The sequence below is a fragment of the Galeopterus variegatus genome, unplaced genomic scaffold (assembly GCF_000696425.1).
Source record: "Galeopterus variegatus unplaced genomic scaffold, G_variegatus-3.0.2 Scaffold367, whole genome shotgun sequence".
Classification (NCBI taxonomy): Eukaryota; Metazoa; Chordata; class Mammalia; order Dermoptera; family Cynocephalidae; genus Galeopterus; species Galeopterus variegatus.
This window is the reverse complement of record NW_007726478.1, coordinates 450,070-460,112: the sequence shown is the minus strand read 5'-3', so window position 1 is coordinate 460,112 and position 10,043 is coordinate 450,070. Positions and strand designations below refer to the sequence as shown.

At 53.4% G+C, this 10,043-nt stretch overlaps 2 protein-coding genes across 2 annotated transcripts in view; one reads left to right on the top strand and one right to left on the bottom strand.

Annotated features, from left to right (window-relative positions):
• The window catches only part of NDUFS7 (NADH dehydrogenase (ubiquinone) Fe-S protein 7, 20kDa (NADH-coenzyme Q reductase)), a 14,810-nt gene extending 9,390 nt beyond the window's left edge, over positions 1 to 5,420 (top strand). The window contains exon 8 of the mRNA XM_008568022.1: positions 5,247 to 5,420. Coding sequence (XP_008566244.1) covers positions 5,247 to 5,344 — 98 coding nt within the window. The 3' untranslated portion in view covers positions 5,345 to 5,420. The remainder of the gene's footprint in view (positions 1 to 5,246) is intronic.
• Positions 5,421 to 6,710: 1,290 nt separating this feature from the next.
• GAMT (guanidinoacetate N-methyltransferase) overlaps positions 6,711 to 10,043 on the bottom strand; it is a 9,300-nt gene continuing 5,967 nt past the window's right edge. The window contains exons 2-6 of the mRNA XM_008568033.1: positions 8,860 to 9,005; positions 8,606 to 8,669; positions 8,250 to 8,317; positions 7,979 to 8,089; positions 6,711 to 7,175 (exon numbers count right to left, since the gene is read on the bottom strand). Of these exons, the coding sequence (XP_008566255.1) occupies positions 7,035 to 7,175; positions 7,979 to 8,089; positions 8,250 to 8,317; positions 8,606 to 8,669; positions 8,860 to 9,005 (530 nt within the window). The 3' untranslated portion in view covers positions 6,711 to 7,034. The remainder of the gene's footprint in view (positions 7,176 to 7,978; positions 8,090 to 8,249; positions 8,318 to 8,605; positions 8,670 to 8,859; positions 9,006 to 10,043) is intronic.

Sequence of the window (10,043 nt, the reverse complement as noted above, 5' to 3'; positions counted from 1 at the left end):
TTTTAGCATTCACCATTTCATCATTTTAATGTTTATTAACAGACCCAAATGTATTTAGCTTCTCTATACCTTATAAAAAAAAGATGTCAAAATACATACACTTTATACTTATGTAGCAATTAATGTTTCAGTATTTAAAAATTTTTTAGAATTTATTTTTGATTGACACATAATAATTGTACGTATGTTTCAGTAGTTTAACTTAGAAGTGACTCAGACATTTCATGAATATGTGCTGCTTAGTTTAGTATAACATGACTTAAAGATTTCAAGTTACTGAAAAAGATTTCTGAAACTATGACAGGTTCATTTGTAAACTTTTATCCCATTTACATACACCCGATTTGCTCATTCTTAGTAATCATGCTGAATTACTCTACACAAAACTACAGGGACCATAGGGCTGGACCGTAGGGCCGGCCCGTGGCTCATTTGGGAGAGTGTGGTACTGACAACACCAAGTCAAGGGTTAAGATCCCCTTACCAGTCACCTTTAAAAAAACAACAAAACTACAGGGACCCAGCTGGTTAGTTCAGTAGGTTAGAGCGCAGTGTTGTAACACAACGGTCAAGGATTTGGATCCTCGTACCGGCCAGCCACCAAAAAGAAAAAAAAAAAAAAAAAAAAACCTAGCCATTGAGGGGATTCAAGAGATGCCACCCCAAAATATGCCACTTTGGTCATATGGATTACTTCCAGCTAAAGGCATTTGAAGAACAGCACAGTGCAAGGTGGGGCTTTCTGAATTCCCTTAATCGATCTAAAGACAGATCCTCCCAGTGGATCTCAGTTGTTATGGATCCTCTCCCCAGGAAGTTCCAGCAACCAGGAAAGATGAACATTTATTGCAAGAGAGGATACTTCCCCACCCCCAGACAGACCTTGTCCACACCTCTTCTAAGAGCGTGTTTGTTAGGACCAGGAAGCCTGCAGGTAGCAAGCCCAGTGAAGACAAAATAGCCAAAGGTGAGGCTTGTTTAGACCAATGCTGTCTCCCATTGTAAGAATTTCTAGTGCCTTTCCTTTACAGATGTAAGCTTTTACAAAGAGTTACAGAACAGCCAGCTAAATACCAGAAGNCTATAACTTTGCACCACGTAAATACGTACAATCAATATGTTTCCATTTAAAAAAATATATAAAAAGATCCGAAAAGATTTTTAAAAATTCCTTTTACAAGGTTCATCTTCCCCAGACCCCCTAAAATCTTCTTCTCCATTCAGTTTTTGTCCTGCACATCTCTTCATTCTCTTTTTGGAACAACCAGTCACTCTACTTTAGTACAAAAATTACTCTCTCCTTCCCATAATAAAAACACATGCTTATACTTTATCACTTCCTTTGTAAAATGGTCCTTGCTTCCCTCACATACAGAGTTGTTTTCCTTCTTATTTCTAGTTTTAATTACCATATACTAATGATAATTTTTCACTCTTACTACCTTTAATTTCTAGTGAAAACTAGGAAGTAAGCATTGTAAACTGTCTTATTTTAGCATTCACCATTTCATCATTTTAATGTTTATTAACAGACCCAAATGTATTTAGCTTCTCTATACCTTATAAAAAAAAGATGTCAAAATACATACACTTTATACTTATGTAGCAATTAATGTTTCAGTATTTAAAAATTTTTTAGAATTTATTTTTGATTGACACATAATAATTGTACGTATGTTTCAGTAGTTTAACTTAGAAGTGACTCAGACATTTCATGAATATGTGCTGCTTAGTTTAGTATAACATGACTTAAAGATTTCAAGTTACTGAAAAAGATTTCTGAAACTATGACAGGTTCATTTGTAAACTTTTATCCCATTTACATACACCCGATTTGCTCATTCTTAGTAATCATGCTGAATTACTCTACACAAAACTACAGGGACCATAGGGCTGGACCGTAGGGCCGGCCCGTGGCTCATTTGGGAGAGTGTGGTACTGACAACACCAAGTCAAGGGTTAAGATCCCCTTACCAGTCACCTTTAAAAAAACAACAAAACTACAGGGACCCAGCTGGTTAGTTCAGTAGGTTAGAGCGCAGTGTTGTAACACAACGGTCAAGGATTTGGATCCTCGTACCGGCCAGCCACCAAAAAGAAAAAAAAAAAAAAAAAAAGTAAGAATTTCTAGTGCTTTTCCTTTACAGATGTAAGCTTTTACAAAGAGTTACAGAACAGCCAGCTAAATACCAGAAGGGCGTATTTTGGAGACCAATTTAGTTGAATAGATGGTCTTCTCAGTTTAGCTTGTTTCTTAGCTAGACTCCTGACTCAGGGGTGAAGCCCACTAAGGAAAAGGGCACAGAAGGCATTTCTGGGCCTGGGTAGTTCTGAAAAGGACGTGAAAGAAAGTGAGCCGAGATGCCAGGTACCGTTCACGCTTTATTAAAGAAAGAAATCTGCTGGGCTGTGTTCAAGAGTGGCAGGCAGCCCAGGACTGCCCTGAAAAGGGGACAGCACCTGGTGAGGGGGTGGTAGAGCTTGTATAGTGCACCAAGGGCTGGCTGATCCCATCAAGGAGGGTCATTATGCTAATGTGGATCGGGGTGGAGAACTGCATCCTTGGAGAACTGCATCCTTGCAGAAGCAAAAGGGGTCTCGTTGTTTAAGTCAGGAGGGTACTTGTAAAGGGAAGGGCGAGGAGCGGGGAGGGGGTGGGCTGAGCCATTTTGTACTTGGGCTTGTCTAAAGTGGCGCTCGTTATGCTACAGATCTGTTAGGGTGCAGCTGCTTGACCTGAGGGCCTGTTGAGCTTTGGAAGCAGTGTAGCTTTCTTTTCCCCTTTATGGTGGGATGGTAACCAACCAAGGTTAGCAGATTAGGTCTTTCTTATTAGTTAGTCACTTAAACTTTTCGTTTGCCTTTTGTAACGGTCTTTTACAAAAGGCAATAAAATTTTAAAAAAATCCTTTCAGAAGCTTCTGCACATGAATGCGTGTCCCTGGATGGGCCTAATTTTAGAGCCCTTGTTTTTTTTTTTTGAGACCGGCAGCACCACGCTCAGCAAGTTAGCGCACCGGTCCTCCCCATATAGGACTCCCAGCGCTGCACTCTCCCAAGTTCGCCACGGGCTCGGCCCTAGAGCCCTTGTTTTCAAATGCACTTCTTAAAGTCTGGAACAGTTTGCATCATGGCCATTATAATTCTAAATTAGGTTTAGCAAGATTTTGCCATTTCTGTAAGTATTTGCAACTTCTGGGCTTAGTACTCATACATGTGCAAGGCCAGTGTACTGGGATGCAGAGTACTCAGATCTTTAGAGATTAAAGATTCCAGGGCCGGCCCATGGCTCACTTGGGAGAGCGTGGTGCTGACAACACCAAGTCAAGGGTCAAGATCCCCTTACGGGTCATCTTAAAAAAAAGAAAAAAGAAATTAAAGATTCCATTGTTGAGTCAGATCTTCATTCTCTCTTAGCCAAGACAAAAGCCTGAGACGGAAATGCTGTGGGGTTGGGTCATGTAGCTCCTTCATGGTATACCTTGTTTTTTTGATTAACCTGTTCCACATCCAACCTGTTCTCTCATGGGAGTCTTATTTTTTGGTGGTGGTGGGTCACTTTCATCACACACAAGTGCCCAACCTGTACCCACCAGTCAGCCTATGGCTTTGACTCTGAGATCCCTGTGACCAACCTAGCCAGTGATTTTCCGGTTTCTGTCTGACCCAGTCAGACATCTGAGGTCTCCCTTACCTAAGCACGCAAGAAAAAGAAACAGAGAGGGTAGGACCCACATACCAACGAATTCTGAAAGTCAGAGTTTGTGACCTCTGCAGTAATAACCATTCCCTGCAGCCACCGCTGGCAGTTTCCCTTAAGCCCCCAGACCTGGCCCCCGCAAAGCAAACCGTGAGGTCATGCACTCTCCCCCCAGAAACTAATGCCACATTCAGAAGCCAGTAAAATGGGGCTTGGTGCAAAAAGAGGGGCGTCTGGCCTGAGAGGAACTCACTTATAACGCTCGGGGCTCCATGAGGCAGACAGGGCCTCAAAAGGGGTCGCATGCGTTCCTCACCCGGTCTTGAGGGTCATTAGCAGTGTCCTTCAGCAGGTCCCTTCGTGGTCACCAGAGACTGTCAAAAGACAAAATCACAACAAACTTAAAGATCTGAATTTGTGGTTCTAGAATCGGGCAGCACTTCACTTTATAAATCAGGATGAGTGTTCTTTTTTTTTTTTTAAAAGGTGACCGGTAAGGGGATCTTAACCCTTGACTTGGTGTTGTCAGCACCACGCTCAGCCAGCGAGCAAACCGGCCATCCCTATATAGGATCCGAACCCGTGGCCTTGGTGTTATCAGCACCACACTCTCCCGAGTGAGCCATGGGCCGGCCCAGGATGAGTGTTCTGATGAGCTGAGCAGAGGAGGTTGGTTTTACAGGCAGGAAAGGGCTGAGAAAAGCAGAAACAGAACAGAAAGCGGATTGGCTGTGTCAAAGTTACTTTCCTTGTAAAGGTCCAAGCAGAGGGGACTTCCTGATCATGCCCCCAAACTGGCTTGTTTTATCTCTCTCCCTCTCCTGATATCTCGGGAGGTCAGATAAGCAACTTAGTTTCGGCTTGGGGGCATGGAACCTTAGCGGGAGGGCCTCCATTGTGGTTTGATGTGTTGGGCACCGTGCTGGAGCCCAGTCCAGACCAGTGACCTCCTGTAAGTCTTATTTAATGGGCAGAGAGGACAGTCCTGAGGGTCAGGAGCTCGGGGGAACCCTGCCCACCTCCCTGGCTTCTTCCTCCGTGGTGCAGATTAAAGGAGATGCTTGGGGGTGGGGGCACGGGCTCTACACCTCCCCACCCTGAGGAATGGCCTCCACTGGCCAGAGCTTCAGCAGAGCAGGGCCTGGGCCACTCTTGGCCCTTCTTGCCCCATCTGGACACTTCCTGCTGCCCCCGGGCAGGCCCTTTGACCTTCATCTTCTGGTTTAAGCTCCTTGCTCTGGGCCTGCCAGGCAGCAGGAGGCGGGGGGGGAGGGAGGGGGACAGCCCCTGCATGGATGATAGGGCTTGGGACCTAGAAGTGCTCCTCGTGGGACCCCCTGAGGCTCAGTGGGGGGAGGACCCTGTTCTTCCGCAGGGGCTGTGACCTCCTAGCATCTGTGTCTGGCTCCCACAGCCCCTGGGTCTCTGCCCACCCACCTGGGCACTGCCAGGCTCAGACTGCAGAGGAAAGAGAAAGGCTCAGGACGGCCTCGCTATTCGGCCCGGGGGTGTGGGGAGGGAAACTGAGGCCCAGTCCTGTCCACAGGCTGCCCACCCACAGCTGAGGCCCTACTGTATGGCATCCTGCAGCTGCAGAAGAAGATCAAGCGGGAGCAGAGGCTCAGCATCTGGTACCGCAGGTAGTGCTGCCGCCAGAACTGCCCCTACCTTGTCCTCCTGTGAGATCGCCAATAAACCTGCCCTCGGGCCCTGCTGCCTGCCCAGTGTGCCGTGTGGGTGGGACAAGCATGGGAGTGGACAGGGGACTGCAAACCGCCCAGTGTGCTACCCTTTGGGCAAATGGGGCTGGGGTGGCAGGTGGAGTGGAGCCACAGGGCAGGGGTGGACCTAGCATGCTGTGCCTGCTAAGCAGGGTCCCTCTGGGCCAGGTGGAGTCTTCTCTTAACTCTGTTTTGTAGATGAAGTCACTGAGGCCTTTGAGGTAAACGTCCTGCCCCAAAGTGGGGTGGGCCCACACTGACCCCTTCTGGGAAGGTCTGGGCTTTGGGAGCAGGAAGCTAGGGGCCCTTGACTCAGTCTCTCGGTCCCCACAGTAGGCCGAGTAAATCTGGTCCTCCTCACCCACATGTGAGCCTGCACTGGGTTTGGGTGGTGGCCTTTGGTCTGCTGTGTGGGCTTATGCAGGTTGCTACCCCATTCTGGGCCCATTTCCAAGCAGTGGTGTCTTGTTCCCTTCAAAACCAAAAGGCTTCAGGGGTAAGGGCTGAAGAGAAAACTACATCCTTTGCCAGCTGCCCCTTAGGCTCAGACACCAGGCACAGCACCAGGGCCTCAAGTGGCCCAGAGAAGCCCCTTCAATGACCATCTACACCCAGGGCTCTGGGGAGACCCCTGGCCCTGCCTTCTCCCAGTCCGATGCCCTTGGGCAAGTCCTTTCACCCTGTGGAGTCTGTGTCCTCATCAAGGTAGTGTATTCATTCAACAAACTCGTTCATCTCCTTTTCTGTGCCAATGCTGCCAGTGCTGAAGACCTGATTCCCAAATTCTTAGGGACGGTTCTGAGCACTGGCAGTTATGACTGGCCAGACCTGAGATGGGGGACACCCAGGACACAGTGCGGGGGTAACAGGTGCCTGCCCCAGCCCGAGGAGGACAGCTTCTAGGACAAGACGCTGCTGACGTGGAACAGCGTTCAGCAGAGGGAAGGGCCCAGCAGCACTAGGGTGTGGGCTGCACCGAGGACTGATCCAAGTGGATGGGTCCGAGAGCTGCTTGGGAATGAGGCAGACAGGACCAGCCAGGCTCAGGATGGACAGGAGCCAGATATCCCTGGAGATGGCGGGGGCGGGGCTGCCCTGCACTGGGCAGAGAAGAAACAAGACACTGGAGCATGAGAGACTGGGGGTGGGGGACTGGAGTGTGGGCTGGGGGCAGGAGGAGGGGCCAGTGGGCCCGTTCCCCCCCACCCTGGGCTGATGGACTGGTCATGTCTGCCACGAGCAGGACAGTAGTGGTCACAGAAATTCAGACACTTTGCAGGGCAATAGCCCATCTTCTCCCCAGGTCCCTCTGACATCTCTTTTTATTTTAATTATTTGTTGAGGGAGGGTAACTAGAAGCCAGAGCCTCACATGCAATCCGACTGGCCCAGCCCATGTTAGCGCTGGCTACGCCCTCAGCGACCCTGGCAGAGAGGTCGTAGTTCCAAGACAGCAGTGTTGCCGAGGTTAGTAGAGCTGCCGATGTCACAGCTGGGGTCACCCTGGGCTGAGAGAGGCAAAAACCTGTGCTCCAGCCACAAAGGAAGGCACTGAGCAGGGGCGACCGAGAGGGCTGTCTGGAAGCCGGATACACGGAGGGCCAGAGCTGGGGCTCAGTGCTTGGTGACCAGGGGCGTGATCATCTGCGGGAAGGCGTAGTAGCGGCAGTCGGCCGGGGGCACCAGCGCCATCACCTCTGTGCGGATGTTCTCCCGCTTGAAGCCTGCTTCCAGCAGCGCTGGCACCTGCGTCTCCTGGCAAGAGGGAGGTGCCAGGTCACCTCTGAGGGCCTTACACCACACCTCCAGGCCCACCCCTCCTTCAATAGCGTTTATGAGCACCCTGGGGCAAGGCTGGCATGTGGGAGGACCGCCCTGGGTGCCCAGGTGCGAGTGGGAACCTCCAGCTGTTCAAACGTGGGCAGCAGCTTCCTAGCAGGCCTGGGTGTCCTTGGATGCCACAACTGCGTCACCAGGAAGGTGAGATACTCAGACCCACCCACAGGGCGCCTACTGGGGGTTGTGCTCTGTGTGCCAGCGTGGCCAGCAGAGCAAAAGAAGCTCGACAGAAAGAACACACAGGCCACCAGTTCACATTGTGGAAGGAAAGCTACCTGGTTAGCCACGTGGCACCAGGCGGGCACTCAGAAGACCTCTGCAAGCTCCTAGAAGAGCAGCTTGGGGTCTCTGCACAGAGTTCTCACTTAGAAGGGCTGGCCCCTGTCGTCTCCTTGCCAGGAAGAGGGAACATTGTGGGCCCTGAGACAAGCACAGTCCCGGGGGGAGTACGGTAGTGATCTGGGGGAACGTGAGGGGGCTTGGTCTGTATCCTGAGGCACTGGGGCACCATTGCAGGTCATTGAGCTGGTGAGGGACCTTGCCTGATGTCTAAATAAAGAATCACACCACAGTCCACACACCCAAGAGATCAGCCCCTGAGGCCTGTGTGAGGGAAGGATCCTCCCCAGGCCCCAGAGCGACTCCAGCAACCCCCTCACCCCCCAGATCACTACCCAGCTTTCAGGTAGGACCTGCAGGGAGCTCTCAGGGGGGCACACCTTGAACATGGTGGTGATGTCCGAGTACTTGGACTTCATCAGCTCCCCCCAGGAGGTGAGGTTGCAGTAGGTGAGGACACCCCCGGGCTTCAGCAGGCGAAAGGCGTGGTCCTGGGGAGGCAGAGGGGACAATGGTCAGGAGGGAAGCAAGGGTATGGGCAGAGGGCCTTCCCTGTGGGCCTCCCGCATCCCAGCAGGGCAGAAGAGCCAATAGAAGGGGCAGTGCTCAGTCTGTGGACGGCCCGCGCAGGACCGTGGTGGGCAGTCCTACCTTGATGAAGTTGAACTGGTGTGTGTGCCACGTGTCCTCCGACAGTGGGTATGTGTCGTACAGGATCCCTGCACGGGAGGATGGACGCCCACCCAGTCAGGGCTGGGCTCATCCCAGAGCGGGTGAAGTGACCCCGTGTGCACCTGGCCCTCGTCTGTGTGTCCCTGCATGTCCTCACCCCCAGGCTCTGTCACCCCAAGTACACACCCGAGGGCTGTATTCTTTAGAAGGTCCCCGCACAGGCAGAGGAGGGGGCTGACAGTGGAACTGTGGGCAGAGGCCGCTGGATGTGAGCTGGAAGGCCTAGTGAATCCTGTGGTCCGCCCCCTCCCCCCCAGTTCCCAGAGTCCCCTCACCATCAAAGTGACCGTTTGGCAGGGTAGGTGCCACATCCTCCCACATGCCTTTCAAGGGGACGACCTTGGAAAGGGGAGAAAAAGAGAAGGCTGAGGGTCAGAGAGATCCCTAGGATCTCCCCACCTGTGGAAAGGGCAGAAGCAGAGGGGCCCCCAAGGGAGAAGACCACCTCCCCCATTTCTGCTCCAGGCCCTCAGCCCCCCACGGGGAGCAGGGAGTGGGGCTAATGGGGGGCCTGCGGGCAGGGGGGCACCTTGTGTGGCTGCTCCTGAGCCCAATCCTGGAGCCGCTGGAAGACCTCCTCGTTGCACTCGATGATCCAGTGCTCTTCGATGGGGGCCTCCTGCACCTTGGAGGCTGCGATGGCCATGCCGAAGCCCACCTCCAGCACCCGGCCCCCTGGGCAGACAAAGGGCGCCAGACATCACGTGGCGGGCCCCAGGCTGGGAAGGCTGCCTGGAGGAGGGGGCCCAGGGGCGGGGCCCTGGCTGTGAGGCTTGTTTGTCACAGGCACAGGTGGGCAGAGGAGGGCAGAACACAGCGGTCCTGAGAGGGAATGGCGTGGGCCCTGGCCAGCAGCCGGCCACGGAGGCCGGGGACAGCAGCCTTGGACTTTGAGTCCTGACCCTCCGTGTTTGCGCTGGCGGCCGTTATCTCTGGATTCGGTTCCTTTTCTCTCCACTGCTGGCCCTCCCCACTACAGAGTTTGCAAGCCGGGCAAGGCAGGACCTGGGTTCCAGGCCTGGGGAGCTGCAGGTCTGGAGGGGAGGGCCTGGTGCCCACCCGCCCACACGCAGAAGCCCCTCTCTATGCCACTTCCCACCTGACAAGGGATGCGCCCACTGCCCAGGTGGGAACACTGAGGCCCAGAGGCCATGCACCCCCCTTGGAGGGGCTGTTTAGGGCTGGGGAGCCCCAGGTACCCCTCAGGCTTGACACCCAGGCAGGGCAGGGCCACCTAGGGGACAGCTGTCTCCCTGCGCTCAGCTTTCCTGGAGCTATTCTTAGCCTGGGCCCGGACAGGGGTGGGGCCTCCCCACCTCCGCGCGGCCTGTGACTCCTTTGTCCTCGACCTCAGACGGGGAGCCGGCGGCTGAGTTCTGCCCAGGGTCCCGGGCTCAGGAACTGTGCCCCGACCCAGCCCGTCCTCACCCATCTCATTACCGCTGGAGAGGAAGTTTCCGGTACTTAGGGAGCGCCTACTGTGTGCAGGCCCCGTGCCTGCAGCGCTCCCCTTTCATGCCCCCCGCTGCCCCGCAGTAGCGGCCCCATTTCCCAGGCGAGGAAATAGAGGCACGGAGAGGCTCTGGCGCGCGCCAGCTGCAGACAGGGCGGGAGATGCCCCGGGTCCGAGCGCCCGCAGCCGCGGTTCGCCCCTGCGCCCCCGGCGGCGCTGCGTCCCGGCGCCGACAGGGGCTCCCACCTCTGGAGGCGGCG